The 27,592-nt window shown below is 36.3% G+C and overlaps 1 protein-coding gene and 1 non-coding gene across 2 annotated transcripts in view; both read right to left on the bottom strand.

The window, feature by feature from the left end:
* Positions 1–27,592, bottom strand: part of SPPL2A (signal peptide peptidase like 2A) — a 52,667-nt gene that overhangs the window by 19,077 nt on the left and 5,998 nt on the right. The window contains exons 2-10 of the mRNA XM_049611678.1: positions 16,802–16,921; positions 16,304–16,486; positions 15,493–15,582; positions 14,880–15,013; positions 8,392–8,543; positions 5,091–5,187; positions 4,563–4,664; positions 3,305–3,386; positions 2,468–2,542 (exon numbers count right to left, since the gene is read on the bottom strand). Coding sequence (XP_049467635.1) covers positions 2,468–2,542; positions 3,305–3,386; positions 4,563–4,664; positions 5,091–5,187; positions 8,392–8,543; positions 14,880–15,013; positions 15,493–15,582; positions 16,304–16,486; positions 16,802–16,921 — 1,035 coding nt within the window. The remainder of the gene's footprint in view (positions 1–2,467; positions 2,543–3,304; positions 3,387–4,562; positions 4,665–5,090; positions 5,188–8,391; positions 8,544–14,879; positions 15,014–15,492; positions 15,583–16,303; positions 16,487–16,801; positions 16,922–27,592) is intronic.
* LOC125910474 (U6 spliceosomal RNA) lies at positions 21,914–22,014 on the bottom strand. The gene has a single exon (XR_007453984.1). It is a non-coding gene; the product is annotated as a U6 spliceosomal RNA (small nuclear RNA).

Genomic DNA, 27,592 nt, shown 5'->3' on the forward strand with positions numbered 1-27,592 from the left:
CCTGAGCTGAGTAGAAAGGATACAATCTCTAGCTACAGAAATCTTTTCCTCATGTTAAGCTTCAGATTACAGAAGGGTTAAGTGTCACAGGAGTTTAGGAAAATAGACTAATATTAAATACAGTTCCTTATAGCAAATTACCATAATGTGATTTAATTTCTAGACAGAGTACATTTTGGTTCATTTTCTGTTATTTTAAACACTTAAGTAAAGACCATCACTGACATCCTCTCCTACATTCAAAGATATCTAAGTAGTATTTGTAAGATACTATACCAAGTTACAGGGTGGGTGGAAAAAAAATGAAGACAGGTTCTTATAGCCGGCCTGTTCAGCTTACTCATTAAAACTCTACTAACACCAGAGTTGAAAAATAGGTTTCAAATGTCCAATGTTTAATCCTTAAAATTTTCAGTTAAAAACAAAACCTCAAAAATCAGAAATTATACATGTAATTTTTATTTTGAGTTACCTACTAAGGTAAGGTCTACAGCCTTAATAAAAACAAGCAAACCAAACTCAGAAGAAGGTGTTAAAGTAAATCTGCACTAGTGAACTTCAAAGAGCACTTCTAATTTTTTACACCAGGTCAGATTACTACAAATCACATTCCTGATCAGTGGGAACTAATATGGAAAAAAAAGAAGATGAAAAATTCTCTAGGCAGAGAATAAACGGAGAGGGCTCATAGACACCTTTATTATTATCCTGTATCTTTAAAATTCTGAGACTCCAGTATTAAAACTGAATGGAAAAAAATTTTAAGGGTTTAGTTACAGTTCATATCTATATCCACTGTGTAATAAACGTGTCATATGCTAGGATTATCTGCTGATTTATGAGAATGGCTTTGTACAGAAAATGCTTTACTTTCATTATGAGACCCCTTTAGAGTGACTTACAAAAACATTTTTTTGAACCGAATAAATTGATACAAGATGGGATAGCTATAGATAGAACTTAAAAAAATGCTTTCGGGTGCCTGGATGGCTCAGTTAGTTAAGTGTCCAACTCTTGGTTTCAGCTCAGGTAATGATCCAATGGTTCATGGGTTCAAGCCCCACACTGGGCTCTGTGCTGGCAGTGCAGAGCCTGCTTGGGATTCTCTGTCTCCCTCTTTCTGCCCTTCCCTCATGCTCTGTCTCTCTCTCTCTCTCAAAAATAAATAAATGTTAAAACAATGCTTTCATTAATTGACATTTTTTGTTAAAATCCATAATACTAATTCTATGCTTTAAAAAGGTTACTTTTGCTCAACAAAGTCACTGAGTCAAATGGCTCATCATTAAGGCACAGAAAGATTCTAGTTAAAATGGTCCAGTTAGCTCTAATTTGGGGCAGTTAACTATGTTTACTACCTACTTGCATTTTAGCTCCCAACAGGGCACATGTTTGTGCCACGTATTTATGCTATTATAGAAAATAGTAAAAGTGCAATTTTACAGTGATTTCACAGATGACAGGGGCTAAAGAATAAAGAACTAATGGGAAAAAACATAGTGATTATAATATCAGATATTGAATATGGGAGAATGACAAAGGATAAAGAGATGATATAAAATTACAAAATAAGACTCAACATAAAATGGGGAAATTGGGAGAACTGAGCAATAAAATACTCACAAGATAGGAATTGAGATAAGGCAGAAAATCATGACAAGTAATGAAGGACTACCACACTCACCGAACACCTCTCCCTTATTCTGGGAACGGCAATGCCATTTTATGGAAGAGCTAGTGGCAGGGCTGGTTTAGGTGAACCAGGAGCTGTCAGCTGCTGATTCTAACCTCATAGAAAAAGCCAGTCTACGACAGTGAACAAATGGACAGAAGTGGAAAGGAAGAGTATATGCCCCTGGGTCTAGTTTCTCCTGAGGCCCAGCCCCACCCTGGCCTCTGGTGGATAGAGGAGGGGCTTTGGATAGAGGAGGGGTCCTTTCTGATATAGAAAGGTTACAGTGGGTTCTGTCAGTTCTGCCCAAAAGAATTCTACTGACGGAAGAGGAAGGCTGGAATGCTAGCCAACACTCCCTCATGGAACGGATTAGGAAACAGAAGCACAAAGTGCTGAGTGACCTGCCAGGGTAACAAGGTTACAGAGCCTCACATTAGGTGCTCTTTCTTAGTCTCAAATTAGGGATACAGAAAGGAAAGCAGCAATGACACATTTTCATTCTTTTTGCTGTTTATATTATCTATGGCAAACACTTATTGTTTTATAAGAAAAGTTACTTTAAAATGAGTAGGAAGAAAATTTATGTTCTCATGATTACCCAGGAGATACTTTTCATTTAGAATAACTTAAAGGCTTAAAAAAATCCCCTAGTAAAAGGCCAATTTCAATGACAATTTTTTGAAAGAGAATTAGAATGCACTCAATGGTAAATACCTGCAAAATCAACAATCTAAGAGCAGGTTTAAGATTCTCATCTTTTAGCATGTTTCTCATGGATTTCGAGTATCATACCTTTGTGATGAATGGTGTTATGAAAACAAAAAATACATCATAGAGGAGGAGAAGGCCTAGCAGTATCACACATGACTGTTGAAAAAAGAAACAAATGTAAAGGTCAAATTTTCAATATCTAAATTAAGAGATTATACTATTTTGCAAGTACAAATAGACACGTGAAATTACATTTGAACACTAGTTTTTGAAATGTATTTAACAGTTATTACTATTTATACTTTTATTCTACCTATCACATTAAAAATTTTATCTTCTTGGGGCGCCTGGGTGGCGCAGTCGGTTAAGCGTCCGACTTCAGCCAGGTCACGATCTAGCGGTCCGTGAGTTCGAGCCCCGCGTCAGGCTCTGGGCTGATGGCTCAGAGCCTGGAGCCTGTTTCCGATTCTGTGTCTCCCTCTCTCTCTGACCCTCCCCCGTTCATGCTCTGTCTCTCTCTGTCCCAAAAAAAAAAAAAAAAAAAAAATTATCTTCTTTATCCTATTCTTTAAAAAAAAAATGAATCACTAAGTCAAAGAAATGCTCTTGGTTGATATTTTGTCTATAAGGATTTTGTGAAACTGACATATTATACAAATGATTAAAAATATTTTAGCTACCAAATCAGTGGTTGGCTGAGGCTGGCTATTAGGACTGATAGCAAAAGGGCAGAACAGAGCTTTTGAAGAGATGAGAAATGTTGTATAATTAAGACGGTGGCTACAAAATCATTCATTTGCAAAACTTTAATAAACTGTACACTCACAATGGGTGCATTTTATTGTATGTAAATTATACATTAATAAAGTTTTTTTAAAAAGAAAAAATTATTTTAGCTAGCAAAGTAGTATACTTTACCTTGAAGTTGGGTAACTTCAGTGTTTTAATTAAATTCAGACAGAAAGCAATCCCCAAGATATCCTGTAAAATCCAAGCCCACCTAAAATCAAAAGAAGTTACTTTAATTGGTTTATGTAGTTATTTTTAGATGGGACTTTTCAAAAGAAATAGATCACTAAAGTGATATCATCCAACTGCTATGATTTGACTATTTGATTACTAAACAGCAATTATAATGACCAAAAAACCTCTCATATGCTCCATATTTATCAGTTTACTGTCCTAGAATAACGAATACCACTATACTAAGAAAAAGTTGAAAGGCTACCACAGAATATATATCAGATATAGTGCATACTTATCTTTAACCTTTGAACTTATACACAGGTCCCTTTTAGAAAGGTAGCTCAAAACAAAGGATATTAGTGTTAATATACATCCAGAGAGCTACAATCTAAAGGAAATAAGATCTATGTAACAGACTCTACAAGGAATTGATATGCATAATTATCAACTGAAGCTGCCTAAAATTGTATACGCTTTGCTTCCAAATTTTAGGCTATAAGTGGTTCTGGGCTTTAATAATTTTATTAATAAACCATTAAAAAGTTAAAATTTTTTCTGGTTATCCTTCCTGCAAATGGACAGATATCTGTGTATTTCCTCTCTTACATAAAAGATGGCATACTCTAGATATCCTTTTCTCACTTAAAAATACACCCTTAGGGGGCGCCTGGGTGGCTCAGTTGGTTAAGCATCCCGACTCCTGATTTGGGCTCAGTCATGATCTCACAGTTCATGAGTTCAAGCCCCACACTGGGCTCTGTGCTGATAGCACGGAGACTGCTTGGGATTCTCTGTCTCCTCTCTCTTTGCACCTCCTTCGCTTTCTTTCGCTTTTTCTCTCAAAAATAAATAAATAAATAACCATAAAAAAAAAAAAAAAACACCCTGGAAATCACTGCAAATCAATTCATAGAGATCTTCATCCTTAACAGCTGCATTGTACTTGTGTGGGTATACCATAATTAGGTATATTTTTGAAGCCTATTTCAGCTTAGATGTTTAAATCATAATACATATTTCCTTCTCTATATGACCTTGAATCCATTAGCATAAGATCTGTTTATTTAAGTATTTATTTAGCTTGTTTCAAGACTATGGTATTCTGGGATAAAAGCAAAAAAAAAAAAATCCATACTAACCAAAATGCATAATTATCATGCAAGATATAAAATATTCTTAATCTAAGAGCAAATACACTGAGTAGTCATACCTATCTTCATTTCTAAATACAGCCCAAACAACAGATATTGCTACGCATAGTCCAGAGAGAAAGATAAGTCTCACTTCAATGCTTTTGCCACGAAATGTAATCCTAAAAAACAGATCAAAATAGGTTAGTTTACTCTGTAGATGAATTACAATGTTCATGTAATATGAAAAATGGCAAATGTTAACCACAGTCACAAGAAAGTTATTAAAATATCAATTTAAGTTTTAAGTACAACAAATGATACATCAAAAAATCTTTTATCAGTTCAACAGAACTGTCTGTGATGATGGAAATTTTTCAGATCTGTGCTGTCCAATATAGTAGCTACATGTGGTTATTAGCATTTGAAATGTGGCTAACGAGACTGAGGAACTGAATTTTTAAATTTATTTAATTTTAATTAACTTAACTTTAAACAGCCACATGTATATTGGATTGCACAGGTTTAAAACAGCACTCCTACTTTTCCCTGTATCATTTTAAATTACAAATACCAACATTATAGAATTCCTTGTAAGAGATACATACGCGCATTGTCCACAGGGTATCTTATGAATTAGTGCAGCAAGACAGTTGTACAGACTCATTGCTGATGCTATGCAGAAAATTGCTATCATAACATAAACTAGAAAAAAAAAAACAAGACACTAAGTTATATGAGAACAAAAGGAAATGTGATAAGAAAATATTTATACAAGCAATATTAAGGTTTAGCTTTCTTACTGAAACACGATACTTTCAATGCAGTGACCATACTATAATTTGAATAGGTTACTAAACTGAAAATATTTACATCTTGAGTTTCATTGAAGAGTGGGTAGGATTGCTCAAGGGCTGAAGCTGTCTCTACGGTTTCTATCATTCAATGATTCAAACTAACATGTCTGTTAAAGATGTTTACAAAGTGAGTTGTAGATATTTCTAAGTATTTAAACGTAAGGAATGGACAAATTAAGAAAACAATATATGGTGCCTGGGTGGCTCAGGTGGTTGAATGTCTGACTTTGGCTCAGGTCATGATCTCTCGGGGTTGTGAGTTTGAGCCCCACATTGGGCTCTGTGCTGTCAGTGCAAAGCCTGCTTTGGATCTACTCTCTTTTTAAAAAATAAACATAGTATACGTATAAATATAGTATAAATAGTATAATAGTTTAAATAGTATAAAAATAGTATAAATGTTTTTAAAAATAGTATAAATAGTATACTATTTATAGTATAAATGTTTTTAAATAGTATAAATGTTTTTAAAAATGCAGGTTAAGGATGAGAACTGACACTTACCTTAGACATTAACCATGCTATCTATATTTTCCTACGGTGGAATTTATCTCTAATAACTTGATCTGTGGTAAAACCAAATCCATTTAAACAAACTCTGTTATGCTATGAAACTAAGGTAGTTAAAATTCACAATTATTTTTCTATATTAGCTATAGTTATTTGACAATTATTTAAAATTACATTTAATCTCCTTATTCCTAAACAGGGGAAGAAATGATTGTACTTTAAAATATTCACTTTCTTAGCTTTCTCAAAATTTCACAATGGAAATACAAATTTTACCTGAATTTTTCAAGTTCCACTAAATTTCAGAAAATTATAACTCTGTGTAGGTGAGAAAGAGAGTAATCTAGAGACAGTAAATCAATCTTTCTTCTTCTTTTTAACCAATACAGCTTCTATTGCATCTTTAGAATGTCACAAAAAAGCCTGAAAAATCACCTGGCATCTTGCTGTTTCTGTAACTGGACAACTTAGATCTTGTTCACGAGTCTGCAAAACTATTCCTTTTTTAGAAACATAGCTACCATTCCCCAATTTTCTGATATCCTTGTTTTCAACTATTGGCCCCTTTCTAATTGGTAAACTTGGACAAATTACTTTTTTAGTTCCTTGTTATTTGTTATTACTAGTTACATATGGTAATGTAAGCAGTAAGAAAGACAGTAAAAAATTGCCAAGTTATGTTTGGCAAATCATACACCAAAGGTTGCCCACCCAAGTTTTAAAACATAGGCAGAAATCATGCTCTTGAGACCCAGAGTTTTAGGTATTATATTCAATGCCTACTATACTAAGAAAATGATTAGGCATGGGAAAGAATCTGGTTAATATAACAATCTTTAGTTACTTTCTTGAACATGACTTAACATTAAATGGTAAGGGGAAACCTCACAATTTGATACATTTCATATATTAAAAATGGCAGCAACTTTAGCCAAAAGGAACCATAAGGAACCAAAATAAAAATAAATTTTGCAATATCACATAGATTTAGTCAGTCATAATTAAATCCCATGTCCTGGAATAAACCATGAGATTTATTTATAGGGGTGTCTTGGGTGGCTAAGTCAGTTGACCGTCTGACTTGATTTCAGCTCAGGTTATGATCCCAGGGTCCTAGGATTAAGCCCCATGGTAGGCTCTACACTAAGTGTGGAGCTGCTCTCTCTCTCTCTCTCTCCCCCGCTCTGCCTGTCTCCCCTGTTTGTGTTCTCTGTCTCAAATAAAATTAAAAAATTAAAAAAATTACATTTATAAACAAGGCTTTTTAAATACCAATAAGTTTAAAGAAATTTCTCACCAAAAATGAAAACATGCTTTAGGGTAGGGTAGAGGAATCCCTTTTCAAAGATCACTAATTAACTGACTTTGGGTCAGACGCAAACTGAAGGCTGTGTATTAAATTAGAAATATAAGCTGCACAATGACAATGTAATAGAAATAACTTTCCTAACATCTATTCTCCCAGCAACAGATTGAAATAGGAGTGACATTGAAATAATTAATTTTTCTTTCATGTTTTAATGTTTATGGGGGGGGGGGGTGGCGGAGGTAGAGAGACAGGGAGAGAGAATCCCAAGAAGGCTCCATGCTCAGTGCAGGTTTGATCCCACAAATCGCAAGTTCATGACCTGAGCTGAAATCAAGAGCCAGATGCCCAACTTACTGAGCCACCCAAGCGCCCTGAAATAATTCTTTTTTCTAATTGGAAATATATGTCATAGTAGACAGGAGAAATTAGACAATAAGCTGAAACTAACCTCAGTTTTCTAGTCCAGAAAACTGTACTAATATTCTCTAAATAAGCACTACAGTCTGTAGCAGTTTTTACGAAGGGTTTTTGCCAATTCTTATCAGGCACACTGCCCTATATCCTGGTCCCCTCCTCTTTGTGCTGTACATCAGCCAGAGATGGCAAATTTCCATTCTTTCAGGCTACTAGCAAGATAGTCCAGGGGATGGGCAAGACCATACAGTTCCTACCCCTACCTTCTTAAAGGAAAAGTATCAGTTACTATCTAGACCACAGGCAAGTCCTTGCATGTTTGTATGTCTTTAGATGTAGTATAATCCTGACTGTTTATACAAGCAAAACAAAATATGAGCAACACATCTTGATTTGCAAGCTGACAAAAGAACAAACTACACTTTGGGAGTGAGCAGAGGCAAATCAATTAGCAATTCAAATAAACTTCAAATTCAGTTTAATAAACTTTTAATAAAGTTCAAAAAATAAAGTTTTAGTGTGCTGCTTAGATACTGGGCTATCAAGCTTTATGTGCAGAGAGGGAAACTTAGGGGTCACAGCAATTCTTTCAAGTCATATGAAGTAGTGTTCTTATCTGAAGATGTAGTATATTTTCAATCTGAGTATTTTTTATCCCAGAGTAATGGGGATCCTAACACTTCTGATAGTTTAAAAAGTTAGTATCACTTTTTAATTATTTGCTTAAGCTTTCCAGGTAGAATACCTTAAAGGAAATCTGGTGAAGTAAATGAAAAAATTGTATGCTGAAAGTAGCAAATATAAAATAGGACTTCTTACCCAACCATTTGTAGAAGAAATAAAGTAAGACCATCATAACACAGCAGATGACCACAAATATTACAACTGTTAGAGGACTAAAAGTTAAATATTCTTCCTTCTTTCTCCTCATTTCTCTATCTTCAGTGTTTGTCACGGCCTTCATGTTCTCCCTGCATGAACATACACAGGAACTTGAGAAAATCTCTGCCAGGTACAGTTATTTTTAAAATTGACCTCCAATACCAACTTAAATTTGTTTCTGACTACAAAGTAATATACTTTAAAAAACTGCACACCAAACAAATAGAAAATACTTAATCTAGCAAGTAAAAGGTCCCTATAAACTCTGTGCTCCAGAGACGATCTATTATTAATCACTAACTTCTGAAACAACACTTTTTTCTTTTCTGGAAGCAAAATTATTGACACAGATGATATTTATCACATAAACAAATTAATGTTTGTAGATGTTTATACTATCTAATTTGAAAACTATATTGATGTAATAAATTTCTGATGATAACCAATTCTTTTAACATACTTATTACCAAGTTACAGACAGTAAAGTACTTCTAAAATTAGCTTCTCTTACAGGTAAACATTAAATTCTTCTTTCAATCAACTCAGTATTTACTGTATACCTGTTCTGTGCTCATCAGGATATTACAAAGCATTCAAAAGAAGTTCAAGACATAGCTTTCTCCTACCTTAACATAGCAACAACCCTTGCTAAGCCACACAGCTAATAAAAGCAGAGATAAAAGTTGAAGAGGGGTCAGTAGTGTCCTTTGTTGAGCAGTCTCTGTTCTGTCATCTTATTGTCTCATCTCAGTTACATGGAGCCCTCTATATACTTTTTTACTTCTACTCCCTTCAGCTCTGATCAACTAAACTCTCATTTCCTTTGCTTACACCCTGACCCTTCTCATCAGGTCTGGCTCAATACAAACTTCAGGTTAAAAAAAGTTTACTTCTATCAAATTGTCCACTTGCCAGACTGCTTATTTACCAACATACCACTTTCTTATTAGAAAACTGTTGACTAGTATGGTCACTACATCGAGTATTTGTGACTCAAGGGAGGCTGCCTGGGAAAAGAGCAGGGAAAGGGTCTGGGGACAGCCACACCAGCACATTCTGGCAACTGCAGAGCTGGATGTGAAGGTATCAACAGAAGTATCAATAAAAGTGGTATCTGAGTGGTAAAAGGTGCCAACCTTTGGTATCTGTCATTGCAAACAGATACACTTAAAGCTATTTTTATCACAGTGAAAGATATATATATTCATATATAGCACAATGAAAGATTTATATATTCCTATTCAGTAAACCAGTAGAACACTTTAAAGGAAAAGATAAATATGGCAAAGTAAAAAGCACCAGGCAATTTTTGGAAAGGAAACATATACTAGATTTATATCATATAAAATACAACAATTCATCTTTTAAAACACTATATTCCTAAGTAGCTTAAGAGCTATGTATAATGAAAAGCTAAGCTTTTTTTCATGCCATCTTGAGTTTATGGAGCTTGAGAACCAATGATTTCATTATAATAAGACTTTAATTCTCAGTTTTAAACTGAACCAAGGCATCTTTCCCTTCTGCATAAGGTACATCTTTCATTTGGCAGGTAATTCTGACTTACGAATTCCTGTTCTGGTAAATTTTCCCTTTCCTAAGTTTTATTCTCTTTCCCCTTCTCTTTTAACTCTTTTTACTTGCTAAATGACAGTCCATATGTTCATTTTTAAAAATTAAGATCTCATTGACATATAATATTAATTTCAGGTATACAACATAATGACTTGATATTTGCATACATAACCAAATGGTCACAATAGGTATAGTTAACATCCGTCACCACAGTCACATTTTTTTTCTTGTGATAAGAACTTTTAAGATCTACTCTCTTAGCAACTTTCAAATACACAATACAGTCTTACCAATTATAGTCACCATGCTGTACATCGCATCCCCAAGAGTTACTTATTTTTTAACCAGAAGTTTGTACCTTTTGATAACCCTCATTCATTTTGCCACCCTCACTCCCTGCCTCTGGGAACCATCAATCTGACTCTCTGAGTCTCTGAGTTCCTTTTTTGTTTGCTTCCACATATCAGTGACATTATACAGTATTTGTCTTTCTCTGTCTGACTTATTTTACTTATAGCACAGTGCATTCAAAGCCCATCCATGTTGTTGCAAATGGTGCTAATGTTCTTAATCATTCTACTTTTTACAAAACATTTTTCCCTTTGTCACTGATTCATCTTCTCTTTCTTGTATTATAAGGTCAGGCCCCTCACCCACACCCACACGTACACTTAGTTCTATCTTTATTTTACTCTTAGAATCAGCCATCTCAATTTCAAAATTCATAATCTCGAAAGAGAGAATTAAAAAAAAATTTTTTAGTGTTTATTTATTTTTCAGACACAGAGAGACAGAACATGAGCAGGGGAGAGGCAGAGACAGAAGGAGACACAGAATCTGAAGTAGGCTCCAGGCTCTGAGCTGTTAGCACAGAGCCTGACATGGGGCTTGAACTCATGAACCATGAGATCGTGACCTGAGCTGAAGTTGGACGCTTAACCGACTGAGCCACCCAGGCGCTCTTTGAAAGGGAATTTTAAAAGCAGCAAGAGAAAACATTTATGTACAAGGGAAACCTCATAAGGGTATAGGCTGAATTTTCAACAGAAACCTTATACAGGCCAGAAAAGGGTGGCATGATATATTCAAAGTACTGAAAGGAAAAAATGTGCAACCAAGAATACTCTATCCAGCAAGGCTATAATTCAGAATAGAAGGAGAGATAAGGAAGTTCCCAGACAAACAAAAGTTAAAAGAATTCATCACCACCAAACCTGCTCTACAAGAAATGTTAAAGGGGACTCTTGGAGTGGAAAGGAAAGACCATAAGTGGGAGTAAAAAAAGTAGGAAACACAAAAGCAGTAAAAAATAAGTATATCCAAAAAAATCAGTCAAGGGACCCACAAAATCAAAAGATGTAAAGTATGCTATCATATACTTAAAACCCGGGAGGTGGGGAGAGGAGTAAAGAATGGGTTCAAATGTAAGTGACCATCAAGTTAACACTAACTGCTATATGCAGATTTACATATAAACCTAATGGTAACCACAAATCAAAAACCTTGTAAAACATATGCAAAAAAAAAAAAAAAAAAGAAAGCTGGGGCACCTGGATGGCTCAGTCGGTTAAGTGTCTGACTCTTGGTTTTGGCTTGGGTCATGGTATTACAGTTTCATGGGGTCAAGTCCCACATTAGGTTCTGTGCTGCCAGCACACAGCCTGCTTGGGATTCTCTGTCTCCCTCTCTCTCTGCCCCTCTCCACTCACGCTGTATCTGTCTCTCTCAAAATAAATAAATTAATTAAAAAAATAAATAAAAAGAAAGGAATCCAAGTATCTCACAAAAAAAGCCAACTAATTGTCAGAGAAGAGAGCAAGGAAAGAAACAGAAAAGAACCAAAAAAACAATCATAAGAAGAGTAACAAAATGACAATAAGTACGTATCTATCAATAATTACTTTGAATGTAAATAGACAAAGTGTTTCAATCAAAAGATAGAGGGTGACAGAATGGATAAAAAAAAGAAGAGCCATCTGTATGCTGCCTAACAAGAGACTCATTTCAGACCTGCAGACACATGCAGATTGAAAGTGAAAGGAAGGAAAAGCATTTATCATGCACAAGGGTATGAAAAGAAAGCTGAAGTAGCAATACTTATATCAGAAAAAATAGACTTTATTATTTTTTAATGTATATTTATTCTGAGAGAGAGAGTAGAGGAGGGGCAGAGGCTGGATGGGGCAGGGAGAGACAGAAAGAAAGAAGAGAGAAAGACAGATAAAGAGAGGGAATCCCAAGCAGGCTCCATGCCCAGGGCTGGGACTCAATCCCATGACTGTGAGATCACGACCTAAACCAAAATCCAGAGTCAGACACATAACTGATTGAGCCACCCAGGTACCCTAGAAACAAATAAACTTTAAAAACTGTAACAAGAGACAAAGAAGGACACTATATAATAATAAAGGGGACCATCCAATGAGAAGATATAACAGTTGTACATATTTATGCACCCAACATGGAAACACCCAAATACATAAAACAGTTAATAACAAACAAAAAGGAAAGAAATGAGAGTAATACAATAATAATAGGGAACTTTAACAACCCACTTGCATCAAAGGACTGATCATCCAAACAGGAAATCAACAAGGAAATGGTGACTTTGAATGACCCATTGAACCAGGTGGATTTAACAGATATATTCAGAACTTTCCATCTTAAAACAGCAGAATACACATTCTTTTCAAGTGCACATGGAACATTCTCCACAACAGACCACATATAAGACCACAAAACAAGCCTCAATAATTAAAAAAGATAAAAGTCATACCAAGCATCTTTTCTGACCACAATGCTATGAAACTGGAAATCAACCACAAGAAAAAAGCTGGGAAGACCACAAGTTAACATGGAGGTTAAATAATATGCTACTAAACAATGAATAGGTCAACCAAAAAAATCAAACAAGAAATAAAAAATTACATGGAAACAAATGAAAATAGAAACAAAAAGGCACAAAATCTTTGGGATGCAGCAAAAAAAGTTTTCAGGGAAGTTTATAGCAATACAGGCCTATCTGAAGAAGCAAGAAAAAAATCTCAAACAAATAACCTAACCTTACACCCAAAGGAGCTAGAAAAAGAAGAAACAAAGAAACTCAAAACCAGCAGAAGGAAGGAAATAACAAATAACAGAACAGAAATAAAGGAAACAGAAACTAAAAAACACAAAACAATAGAACAGATAAATGAAACCAGGAGCTGGTTCTTTGAAAAGACCAACAAAATTGATAAACCTTTAGCCAAACTCATAAAAAAAAAAAAAAAGGGGGGGGGGGGACTCAAACAAAATCACAAATGAAAGAGGAGAAATAACAACCAACACCACAGAAATACAAAGAATTACAAGAGAATATTATAAAAAATTAAATGGCAACAAATTGGACAACTGAGAAGAAACGGATAAATTCCTAGAAACATACAATCTCCCATAACTGAATCAGCAATAGAAACTTTGAACAGACTGAGGACCAGCAATGAAATTGAATCAGTAATCAAAAAACTCCCAACAAACAAAAGTCCAGGACCAGACAGCTTCACAGCTGAATTCTACCAAACATTTAAAGAGAAGTGAGTATCTATTCTTCTCAAACTATTCCAAAAAATAAGAGGAAGGAAAGCTTCAAAACTCATTCTATGAGGCCAGGAGTACCAAAACCAGACAAAGCCACCCCCACAAAAAAAGAGAACTGTAAGTCAATATGTCTGATGAACATAGATGCAAAAATCCTCAACAAAATATTAGCAAACCAAATCCAACAATAAATTAAAAAAAATTCATTAACCACAATAGACTGGGATTTTTGTTCAGGATGCAAGGGCAGTTTAATATTCAGAAATCAATCAGTGTGATACATCACAGTAATAAGACAAAGGGTAAGGGGCGCCTGGGTGGCTCAGTTGATTGAGCGTCTGACTCTTGATTTTGGCTCAGGTCATGATCTCGCGGTTTGTTGGATTGAGCCCTGTGTTGGGCTCTGCACTGACAGTGCAGAGCCTGCTTGGGATGCTCTCTTTCTCCCTCTCTTGGCCCCTCCCCTGCTCATGTGAGCGTATGTGAGCACATGTGCGTGCACACACGTTCACTCTCTCTCTCAAAATAAATAAATGTTAAAAAAAAAAAAGAAATTACAAATAAACTTCACTTAGTTGCAAATAAGTCCTTTTTAATGGAACCAATTCACAAGATGAGTATACTGTCCTTTACGCATAAAATAATATGATCGAAGCACATTTTTAAATTCAGAGTTGTAAATATGAACTGATCCTTTTAAACAATGTTGCCTGCTTTAACCCAGAGCCAAAGAAACACAACTATAAGAAGATTGGTTTCAGGTTGTTACTAAACAGGAAAATCTAAATTTTATGTACATTTAGAATTTCTATATTTAAGTAAAATGTGAACATGCTTCATATCCTTAGAATTCCTAAAGCATTAAACAGAATGATGAAGTCACACTGTAATGACTGAACTCAGGAAGAGCTGAAACCCCAGCCCTACCTTCTCTTGCTTATTTTCTTTCAATCTAAATAAATAGGCACATTAGGACACTAAGTATCTTCATCTTTTCTGTGAGAGATAATTAAACATTTTAATTTTAAAAAGCCTTTGATGTAATTTCGATGTTATCCTACCAGCAGAAGGGTTAGAGGAAGCTATGACTCCCTTCTTCTCAGTGAAAAGTTAAATGTCCTACAGGAGGACAAACCTGCAATCTTATCTCATTAGCACTATATTCTGAGGTCAGGTAAATTTTAAATGTTGTTAACATGATTGAAATGATTATCAAACAATAATTTTTTTAATCATCTATCACAAAAACACTGAAGTTTAGTTAAACTTACAATTCAATTAGACCACTCCAATAGCCTCCTAATGCCACAGTGAACACAGCAATTACAAAAATAACTACCATAGTATAGTCAAAGTTGGGCCACGATGGAGAATACATTTTCACAGTAATGTTATCTCCAAGAGTCTGAAAGGCAAAATAACAGTTAAAACATCAGAATTAGTTTTCTTTCTACTACAGCCTATGGCAGCAATACTCTCATTTCACTCTGAAAATGATACTATACGTTACAAAATCCACAACACTAGACCCATTTTTGACAACATAATGTATTCTCTTGTCATAACTATGAGGCTATACTTCGGTTTATTAAATCTTGAAAGTTCAGTGTTCCACACAATCACATCTTGTCAGGGATTTAAAACTACGATAAAGGATGTAACAGAGATTATTAAAAAAGTCAAAACAAATCACTATCTTTTCTAAAGTCAGGGCTCTGAAGCACCTTGTGCTCACTGGGAGATAAACATTTCCCAAATAAAGACCTGATTGGCCTTTATAGCTTCTTGTTAGCAAATGGACCATATATAATTTAAATTTATTATCAATAGTTAAAAGAATTGTACTATGTATAAACTTTGTATAATACATAATTACTAATGTACCTGCTTCATATCTTTAAAATCTTTGTAGTTTATAAATGCAATCACTATTTTCACATCATGAAATTCAGATTTGTTCCCTGAGGGAGGAAACTGAAAGAAAAAAACATATTATGAAAACTTATGAGCTACTAGTATATTTACAGAATAAAATACACATTATTCCATTAAATATAAACATTATATCTTTTTTTTAGTTATAAAACAAAGTTTCATATGTTCTTTCTTGATATAATAGTAAGAGTTCTCAAACTGGAATCCTTTTAGCATAAACTTAAACTGACTTATATGTAGGTATATCATATACCTACATGTGTGTGTGTGTGTGTGTGTGTACACACATACACAGACATGTTTGTACCTAACGAATATGTTAGGACAAAGTCTTGTTCAATTTAGGAATAGAAAAGAAATTACAGGGGCGCGGGGTGGCTCAGTTGGTTAAGCGTCTGACTTCGTCTCAGGTCATGATATCACGGCTCGTGGGTTCAAGCCCCATGTCAGACTCTGTGCTGACAGCTCAGAGCCTGAAGCCTGCTTTCAGATTCTGTCTCCTTCTCTCTCTGCAGCTCCCTTGCTCGTACTCTCTCTCTCTCTCAAAAAATAAGTAAACATTAAAAAAATTAAAAAAAAAAAAAAGAAATTAGAAAGTTTTCCAGTTCAATGCCTATCATTGCCAGAATATTTATTTTAAAATAACCCTATAATGGGATTATTCAAAACTTGGCCCATAAATTACATACCAAAAAGATAGTTCAATTCCTGTGAAATTTGATACCATGAGTTCAAGAGTTACTTAAGTTTTACAACTTACTAGGACACTGTTATTGGCAACCAATAATGCTTCAGCACCTCCTGTTTTTGCAATTCTGGCTTTTTCAAGAAAATGGCAGGTTCCCCACTGTACCACAACTGCTTTGCTCTTTATTCCTTCAGGTGGAATATCAGAAAGATTGCACAATGGTGTGGTAGTCAGATTCATCAAACTGATGGAAGTCTGAAAAGATGAAATGTCTTTAACATGATAAAGATCATATTTCATAATAAATGCATTCAGTGACAAAGTATCAATATTGGTTTAATACCAGGTTCTTTTAAATTAGAAATATTTTATGACAACCAGGCTTTGAGTTAAGTATTTTAAAATTCCCTAACTTGTTTTTCCCACAGACAGAAAAACATGTAAGCCAAAGCAAAAAAAAATAATTAATCATCATATATTACAGCTAGTTCACACACTAAAATATAATACTCATTCTTGCCTTTCAATAATTCTATGTTTACAAATAAATATTAACTGTGATTTACTTACTGCATTTTCTAGGGTACTTGGAAGATCTGTCCAACGAGGGTTATAGAGCATGCAGTAGTCCTTAGACGGTACAGGTTTGCCATCTCCAGACGCATGTAGGATTGCTTCCTGAGCAGCTGTCTAGGACACGAACAATAATTTTTACACTGGTAATAATCTGGTTTGCCAACAACAAAACACTTTAATAATGCTATTTATACATAAGGTTTGACAGTACTTCCTTAAGAGGAACTGTTAACTATAGAGAACAAACTGAGGGCTGCTAGAGGCAGACGGGTGGGGGATGGGCTAAATAGATGATGGGGATTAAGGAGGGCACTTGTTATGATGAGCACTGGATATTACATGTAAGTGATGAATCACTAAATTCTCCTGAAACTAATATTACACTGTATGTTACCTACCTAGAATTTAAATAAAAACTTGAAACATAAAAAAGAAATACCTCAACCTGTCCTAACTTCCATATTCTACCAGTAAAAAAAAAAAAAAAAAAAAAAAAAAGTACATTATTATTTCTAAGTGCTACCTGTAAAAGAAATTCTGAGAAACTACAACTCTCAAGTCTTCAAGATTCTGCAACTGCCTATTCAAAAAGACCAATCCAGAGTTCAAAGAGAGGAAAAAAGAAGAAATGAAAAAATGTTCTGTCCTTTGCCTCATTTCCCACTACCTGGGAAAAAAGGCAGAGAAGAGCCAAGAAGTAACTGAAAAGAATAACTAATGCAGATGGGGTGGGAGTGGAGAGTATGAAATGAAGAAACACCCTGAGATAATTAGAATACCACATCACATCACAATTCCCTTCGAACCTGAACTGATCCAAATCCTTCCTCTGTCCTCCTCTGAACAAATCTTTCTCTAAATCTTCTTAAAATTTTTAAAAATAATGTTTATTTTTATTGTAATTTTTGAGAGAGAGTGTGCACGCACACGCACGAGCAGGCAAGAGGCAGAAGAGAGGGAGAGACAGAATCCCAAGCAGGCTCTGAGCTGTCAGCAGAGCCCAACGCAGGACTCAATCCCACAAACCTTGAGCCATGACCTGAGCCGAAACCAACAGCTGGACGCTTAACCAACTGAGGCACCAGCCACCCCTGAACAAATCTTTCTCTAAAACGTACAAGAAAAAAGTGTGCTTGGCAAATAAAGATAATGTACCAAGGCTCTACCACTAAGGCATGCATTAGGCTGAACTACATAAAATTGCTATTTGACCATTTTTGTATATAATTGGTAATTTCGTCACAGGTCAATCTAAATTTATACAGTACAAAAATACTCTAATCCATGCTCTCCTACCTAAAATCTCCTCTGAACATTTGGGATTAGAAGGACTTCTGGCATATTTGGGACTTCATTAGCTTATGGATCTAAGCAAGTGTAGGGAATTTATAAAACACACTATCACATTACACGGAATAATGAAGACAAGGAAATTATTTGTGGAAAAAAGAAATGTTGTTTTCATTCAGCTGTTTCCATGTTGGTCATGAATGGATTTATTCGACAGCAGAGGTGAACCAATATCCTAAATTCTTACTATACACTAAACTATTTGTAGGTTACAAACTATACAAACTAAACAGTATATTTAGGTTTTTGCACACATATCTGATCTATTACTGTTTTACTAGTGAGGACTCTGAGACTTAGAGAAGTCACTAACATAACTTACATAAGTTATACAGCAGAATAATCAATTCTAACTATAGAGAGTAACCCTGCAGATAATCGTGAGGGATGATTAAGTTTAGGTTAAACATTTTTTTAAAAGAATTCGTAAGTGAATTGGGTACTTCTTTTTAAAAAAAATTTTTTAATGTTTATTCATTTTTGAGAGAGAGAAAGAGACACAGTGTGAGCAGGGGAGGGGCAGAAGAGAGGGAGACATAGTACTCAAAGCAGGCTCCAGGCCCCGAGCTGTCAGCACAGAGCCTGACACAGGGCTTGAACTCACAAGCTGTGAGATCATGACCTGAGCTGAAGTTGAATGTTTAAGTGACTGAGCCACCAAGGGGCCCTGAATTGGGTACTTTTTAATGAATCCAACAAAACAGCACATGATGTCCTAGGATGTCCTGGATTAGTGATGCTGAGTTTGATTATTTGATTAATGTAGTAACTGCAGGATTTCTCTAGTATAAAGTTATGTATTTCTTTCTCTTTGTGACTGGTTAGAAAGTAATCTGTAGCACCATGTAAACAGTTCAACAACCTCTCACCTAGTTTTAGCCTCCATGATAATCCATGCTTGAATTAAATTTTACATATTACATTGGGGGTTGAGAAATGGTCATTGTTTTTTAATACTGTAATTCCTTCTGCATTTATTAGCTAGTATTCTTTAAAAAAGAGCTTTACTCTCTCCTTCTACTACCTTTTGCTTGGTATCACTAGAGGTTCACTGATTTTTAAAAATTTAATGTAATAGAAGCATTTGTTTGATGTTCAAATTGTCCCAAATTTGGTCATCAGGGCCTCTTGCAGCTGGCTCTTTGTATCCTTTGACAAGACCCCATTAGTCTTTGAGGACTTCCTTATTTTTTGGCACAAGATGTCCTAGGCTGACTTTATTCTTTACCTGCCACAGGTCCCAAACCAGTCATACTACTAAGCTCCTTGTGGAGAAGAATGGTATTTAGATAAAGATTTGGGTTCTAATTATGCACAAAGCTGAAGTGGTGCAGCCTTTAAATAGACAATTGGTAGTATCTATAAAAAATTTTAATACATAGAATCCTGATTCATATCCTACAGATGTATTATAGAGAGCACAGAAATAAGCCCACGTGTATATGGTCAATTAATCTATGATAAAGGAGGCAAGAACATACAATGGGGAAAAGATAGTCTCTTCAACAAATGGTGCTGGGATTACATGGACAACAACAAATGGGCAACTACATGCAAAAGAATGAAACTGGCCATCTTTCTTCCTTTCTTTAACAAATACCTGTTTATTTAAGTAATCTCTATACCCTACGTGGGAGTTGAACTCATGACCCTGAGATCATGAGTCACATGCTCTTCCGACTGCGCCAGCCAGGCACCCCCAGACCACTTTCTTGTATCATACACAAACATAAACTCAGAATGATTAAAGACCTAAATGTGAGACCTGAAACAATAAAACTAGAAGAAAACACAGGCAGTAATTTCATCATCAGTTACAGAAATATTTTTCTACATACATGGCATTTTGGAATTTTGTTTGTTTGTTTATTTATTGGGTATGTGAGAGAGTGAAAGCGGGGGAGGGGCAGAGAATCTCAAGCAGGCTCTGCACTGTCAGCACAGAGCCCCATGCAGGGCCTGATCCCACCAACCATGAAATCATGACCTGAAACAAAATCAAGGGTCAGTCACTCAACCACTGAGCCACCCAGGCACCCTGTCATTTATAAGCTTCAACATTCTCAACTTTAACATAGAGTTGTCATGAAGATTAAGTTGGATGATGCAATTATTTGCACATTAAGCTCTTAGTAAATGGTAACTATTAGCATTAGTAAATGGTAACTAATAGTAATAACTATTCCCAACTATTAGTGGGAAGTGGGGATAAGAGGTGATAGCTAAAGGAAATGGGGTTCCTTTCTTTTTCAAAAAGATTTTTTAGATCAGCTTTAGGGTCACAGCAAAACTGCGCAGGAGTACAGAGTACCCACATACCCATGCCACACACATGTACAGCCTCCCATTATCAACATCTGCACCAGAGGGGTACATTTGTTACAATAAATAAACATACAATGACACATCATTTACATTTAGGATTTACTCTTGGTGTTGTACATTCTACATTTTGACAAATGTATGCTATGTATCCACCATTACAGTATCCTATGCAATATGGAATAGTTTCACTGCCCTAAACATCCTGTGTGTTCCACCTATTTGGTTTCTTTCTGAGGTGATGTAAATGTTTTAAAATGGACAGTATTAATGACTGCACATATCTGTGAATACACTAAAAGCCACTGCATTGTACACTTCAAATAGGTGAACTGCACAGTATGTGAATTATAGCTCAATAAAGCTGCCCTTCTCCAGAGAAACACTACACAAGAAATTACAGTCTTACCAGGAAGATTGAAAACAAACCTGAAACAGATAAGCAAAAACATAATGTGATTAGTCAGTCTCTAATAAAAGCTTTAGTGTTCCTATGGTGTTAAAGATGTAAATTCTTGGGCCCTATTCCAGATCTACTGAATCAGAAACCCCCAGGCAGTTTATTTTTACAAGCCCTTCTGGAGATTCTTTTACTTGTAAAAGTTTGAGAACCATAGCTACAGGAGCAGTGCTTAAGATTTATTATACATACATATCACTTAGCAATCATATTAAATGGCAGATTTTGATTCAGTAGGTCTGGGTGGAGTGTGAGTTCTGCATTTTTAACAAGCTTCCAGGTGATGCTGATGCTGCTGGTATATGGACCACACCTTGCTTAGCAAGGCTCTAAGAGAACAGAGTAGTGGAAACCACATTACTGTCAGTCAATTAGTAGGGAAGCATAAAGAAAAAGGCTTGAAACTCAGTATCCCCTTAAGCATTACAAACACCAAATTAGGTGAGACTTGTGGTCCACCCACATGCTACTGGTGTTAGATCACTTGACAAAGACCCTACGGTGTAAGGGCAGAATACCTTCCTTCACATCTTCCAAGTTAGAGACATGGTGCTAAACACTGAATTTTCCTTTGTCATCAACTGTGGTCTGGCCTTCTATGACTTTATTCAATCAACCTTTAAAAATTATGCTTGCATTTTTTTATTTTTAAGAACAGAAATTATCTTACAATTCTGAAGGTTACAAGTTGCACACAGATCTCATTGGGCTAAAATCTGAGTATTGACAGAGCTGCATTCCTTCCTGGAGCTCCTAGGGACAAATTCCTTTCCTTGCTTTTTCCAGCTTCTAAAGACTGTCCAAGTCAGTTGGATCATGGCTCCTTTTCTCTGTCTTCAAAGCCAGCAATTTTGTTCTCTCTGATTGTTCTTCTATAGTCACATCTCCCTGACTCTCTTCTTCTACCTCCCTCTTACAGTTTTTTTTTAAATTTGTTTTTAAAATTTACATTTAAGTTAGTTAGCACATAGTGCAAAAAAGTGTGGACGAATTTGCATGTCATCCTTGTGCAGGGGCTGTGCTAATCTTCTCTGCATCGTCCCAACTTTAGTGTATGTGCTGCTGAAGCGAGCGCTGTATTTGCATTTTCAATCAGTAATGAAAACATTCTCTTAGTAAAAAGCTGAGTATCAAGAGCTTGAAGGGATTTAGACAAAATATTCTAGTGTCTTCATTTCGTGGCTCAAACAGGTCCCCAACGACCAAAGTGAAGTGGTCTCGGGGGCCAAGATTAGAACTGGGCTCTCCAACACCCAGACTAGCAGTCTTCAACTCTGCTACCACTTCAGGTTCCCTCATGCAGTTACATCCCCAAGCACCTCTTGGCGCCCAACTATCACTCTCCAGCTTTAACAGTGGTCACCGGGATGCCCGCATTAGCTGTTAACTCCCTCTTCCGTGATACTGGTATGGGTCTTCTACCACCACTCAAGCTCCTCTAATTCCCCATTAGTTCCTCCCACATTCTAAATATCTGAAACTCTACGTCATTTCCTTATAGTCTTCCAAATAACCCCAGTTCTGGGGCTCTGGGCTTCATGGAATTCCTTTTCCTACGACAACTTCTTACTGTTCGCCCTGTATGTTCCCTCTTCACATCAGTTCCTACAAGTACTGGTTGTGGACTCAAGCTTTCTTCAGGGCAATCAAATCATCTATTTTATACCACTGTTGCTCTATATTCACATCTTACTTGATCCTTACCACAAGGTAAGTAAGTTTACTAGCCCATGGTATGAACTGGTGGTCCCTTTTTGGACTCAAATTTGTCTCCAATAAAACTTCATGGGATTCTCTGTTGCTCACGAACAGTTCCTATTACTTTATCCAGAACACCTGACTTCAAGCATATTCACTATCATCTTTTCAAACCAAAAACTAGTGATGTTTAAGTGTATCTTGATGTTACAGTTACCTATTCCTTTGCTTATTTAAATAGCTTTGGCTATGACAAGTGTCAAATGATTACCAAAGGTCTAAAAAAGAACAACTACAATGATGTATATACTATACTCACATCCTTGCACATGTATTAGATCCCCATTTTCTGAGACCAATCAGACCTTAAACAAAGGGATATGTACAGGAGCTTTTATTTCATCAGTATACTTACAGCAAGTCAGTCTCGCACTGACCTTCATGTCCCTGTCTCTTGGGAGTACATCCATGCTTTACATTCTAGTCTCTAGGTAGTTCCAACCATGGGCATTTGAATTCCTAGCCTCTGTTCCAACAGCCTCCTGATGCTGACTCACCAGCCCAGTATTAACCTACTGAGAACAGGCCTGCTCTACTCCTGTCCAAGCTAATAGCGCAGTTCAAGGATTCTTCTTCGACCCTGGTTCCCAGGTTTTATGTCTTCCACCTTTCTTTCTTCTTCAAAAGATATCTTCTAGCATTGAATCTATTTTCGAAACTTAAGTCTTCACATATGCCTTTGGAAAAGAACAATTCTAGCTAAAAATTTATCTAACATACTACCACCTACCCTATATACATGTCATTCTTTGGGTCTGCCAGAGCTCTGTACCTTGGCCCATTGTCACCTGATCAAGTATAGCTCTGAATAATACAATGTTAATCTTTTCCCATGTGTATATTTAATTCCCTTAAAAAGCCTCAACATACTTGTCAAGCATGGTTCTTTTTTCCTGGAGATTATGCTCAGTATTCTGTGCAGCAATTTCTTTCCCTTTATTATAGATCAGTGCTTCTTGAACTTTAATATTCTTTTTTTGAAAACTTTTTTTTTAATGTTTACTTATTTTTGAGAGAGAAACAGCATGAGTGGGGAAGGGGCAGAGAGAAAGGGAGACACAGAATCTGAAGCAGGCTCCAGGCTCTGAGCTGTCAGCACAGAGCCCATCACGGGGCTCAAACTCACAAACTGTGAGATCATGACCTGAGCTGAAGTCAGCCGCTCAACCAACTGACTTTTTAAAAAAAATTTTTTAATGTTTATTTATTTTTGAGAGAGAGAGAGACAGAGAGCATGAGAAGGGCAGAGGCAGAGAAAGACGGGGACACAGAATCCATCTCAAGTCGGCTCCAGGCTCTGAGCTGTCAGCACAGAGCCCAACACAGGGCTCAAAATCTAGAGCTGTGAGATCATGACCTGAATAGAAGTTGGACTCTTAACTGACTGAGCCACCCAGGCACCCCTTAAACTTGAATGTTCTTATTAAAATGCAGATTCTGATCCAACAGCTTTTAGGTGGAGCTTGTAATCATGCATTTTGAACAAGCTTCCGGGTGATGCTCTGATACTGGTCCACAGAGTACATGGGTATATACTTCATCATGAATAGCAGTGAAACTCACAAGTCTTCCAGACATTACTGAGATCCTCCTAGGAATTTTCTCAAGAGGTGAGTCACACTGTACCTGCAGTCTGCTGTTATAGCCAATGTTCATATTTTGGCCAGTAGTTCCCCCATCTCACCCAAGAGTTCCTTCAAAACTCTTCAGTATATGCATCACTGGGTCCCAGCTTCCCCATCCCTTTCTACATCTGTCAATTAAACCAGGCTCATGTTATTTGTATTGTTATCCATTAGATATATGCAACCCTTCAGTTTCAAGGGTCAGTGTGTGAATGTAACTGTAATTCTCTCTCCAATTAACCCCCTGGCAATCTTCCTACATAAAATCTACAAATTAAATTATTTCTGTATTTTTAGACACCAAATACAAGAACTGGGGCTTGGGAGCAAATTTTGTTAATAAATAGAATTTATCTATAATGAAAATGAGTAATTAAAAAAAAAAAAGCTACATTCCTAAACCAGAAGATATAAAGTTGCAATGTAATCACTGAACGGTAAATGCAATAGGAGCAACAGTCACCTATCACCCTTAAATCACTGCAATGTAGCGGGTATCCCTTTCTTTATAAACATCTTTCTCTTTACACAGTTACATAGTTAATAGCAATACAATAAAAGAGCTGAAAGGGGTCTCTACAGGAAAGATAGAGTTGAGGTTGTGTGTCTTGAATGACACACTCCGAAGTTAGGCCTAAATAACTTTCTAATCATTCACTATTATATATTTTCTATGCCTGTTTTCTCCCTGTTAAGTTATATAATCAACAACCTACATTGTTTCCATTCCTACTTCCAGGATTCAAAGTTTAAGGAAATGATACACTGGAAGTGACTAGACCCATACCCATAAAGATTAAGCGTAATCTTAACTACTTATTTAGTGGCCCAGTGGGTGCTAGGACATTAAATAGGTATTCACAGGAACTCAGAGGAGTCTATGGGCCATGGTAAAAGTAGAGCCAGCATCATTCCTTGCACTCAGAGAATCTGGGGATATGTAATGTTTAGGGGAAGAGGTATTAGGTATGGGAGACATTCATTTATTTGATACTTTGCAGTCTATGAGATGCTAGGGGAGACAGCAGAGAATGAGTCCAGTAGAGTTTCTCCTTCATGGGGATTATATTTTACTTGTTACCTAGATCTATCCTTCTGCTTGGTTTTCCCTAAGTAATCTTAGTACCTAGTGATATAACTCAACTGTTACAGAATTTATGATTTACACTAGAATTCACAAATTCAAGTAACTACAAGGCCAGGCAGGTAATATAAGTGCATAAAAAGTTGATCTAAGGCCATAGTGCATAGTAACATTTGGCAAATTCTGACCTAAAAACAAAAATTTTTAACAAAACTTTAGTATCTGGGGATAAGGGTCTGTACCTGGAGACTTTATGGTCTAGAGTTTTGTAAACAGACCCAATCTCAGGTGATTTTTAATCAAAAAGGCGATCAAATATATAATAAATATGACTTCTATCTTTAAGCCCTTTCTTATGAATAAATTTACAAATTTATCTGATTAGTCTTCTGATGTATTTTTGATTTACAAGAAAACATTAATGACCAACTTAGTGGAAAAATATCAAGGAATGTCTAGAAATCCTGGGTTCTACTTGTCTTTTTCAGGCCTTTCTGTATGAACTAGGACAAGTCATACCTTCTTGAACCTTCTCAGGATTATTTTGAGAGGAGATGCATGTGTAGATGTTACATTTTCAGAGCCATCAGTGACTTAGAAAGTAAAGGGTGGGATGCAGAATCCTCAGAGATAGCTCAGAGGAAAGAAGGCAAAAAAAAAAAAAAAAAATGTGAAAAAAATAAAAAAAAAAATGTCTAAATCGGGCTAATATCGGGCTACCATAACAAAATACCACAGACTGGGTGGCTTAAATAACAGAAATTTATTTTCTCACGGTCTGGAACCTAGAAGTTCAAGATCAAGGTGCCAGCATAGCTGATTTCTGGTAAGGGCTCATTTCCTAGCTTGTAGATGGCTGCCTTCTCACTGTGTCTTTACATGGCTGGGAAAGAGAGCAAGGCAACAATCCCATCATAAGGGCCCCACACTGATACCGCATCTAAACTTAATTATCCCCCAAAGGCCCCATCTCCAAATACCATCACACTGGGGGGTCAGGGCTTCAACATAAGAATCTGGGGCACAAAATCCAGTCCACAGCATTTTGCCTCAGGGCCCCCAAATTCATTTCCTTCTTACAGGCAAAAAAATACTCATTTCATCCCAACAGCCCCCAAAGTCTTAACTCAGTCCAGCATCAACTCTATAGTCCGAAGTTTCATCTAATATCATTTAAGTCAAATATGGGTGAAAATTAAGATACAGTTCATTCTAAGGCAACATTCCTCTCCAGCTATGGAACCAGACAAGTTATATGCTTCTTTTTTTTTTCTTTTTTTAATGTTTACTTATTTCTGAGACAGAGAGAGAGCATGAGTGGGGGAGGGGCAAAGAGAGAGAGGCACACACAGAATCTGAAGCAGGCTCCAGACTCTGAGCTGTCAGCACAGAGCCTGACGTGGGGCTCGAACTCACAAACCGTGAGATCATGACCTGAGCCGAAGTCAGTCGCTCAACTGACTGAGCCACCCAGGCGCCCCAAGTTATATGCTTCTAAAACATAATGTAGACATTAGCATTCCAAAAGGGAGAAATCAGAAGGAAGAAAGTAGTGACAAGACTCAAGCAAGTCCAAAACCTAGCAAGACAAATTCCATTAGGTTTTAAGGCTCACGAATAATCCTTTCTGGCTCAATGTCCCACCTTACAGGCCCACTGGGGTGGCAGCATCACCTCCATGGCCCTGTGGAGTCTGGTCCTCAAGGCTTCCAAAAGAAGCCATAAGGGCTGTTGAGACTGAGGCAGTGGCCTGATGGTATCTGAATTGCCTTTGGGGTCATTTCTCCTTCTTGAAGAACAATCCACATTCACAACCACAGAGCTCCATCATCCCATTTTGTCAAATCCAAGAAGTCCAACAGCCTTTCTTCATTTTGTCCAAAGTCTGTATTTAGTTCAAACTGGCAGTATGTTTGCTCAAAAATCCTGAAACTCTTTATCAGATGGTTTTCTAGCCACACAGTATTCTTTGCAGAACAAGCTTCATTTTTTGCAATATGGATGGGCTGAGAAATTTTCCAAATCTTCAAATTCTAGTTATTTTTTCCTTAACAATTCCTTCTTTAATTCTTCTCTTTCCATTTGCATTTTACTATAAGCAGTCAGGAGGAATCACACTGCTCCATTAACACTTTGATTAGAAATCTCCTCAGCTAAATATCTAACTGCACTGCTCACAATTCTTC

The sequence above is a fragment of the Panthera uncia genome, assembly GCF_023721935.1.
Source record: "Panthera uncia isolate 11264 chromosome B3 unlocalized genomic scaffold, Puncia_PCG_1.0 HiC_scaffold_1, whole genome shotgun sequence".
NCBI lineage: Eukaryota > Metazoa > Chordata > Mammalia > Carnivora > Felidae > Panthera > Panthera uncia.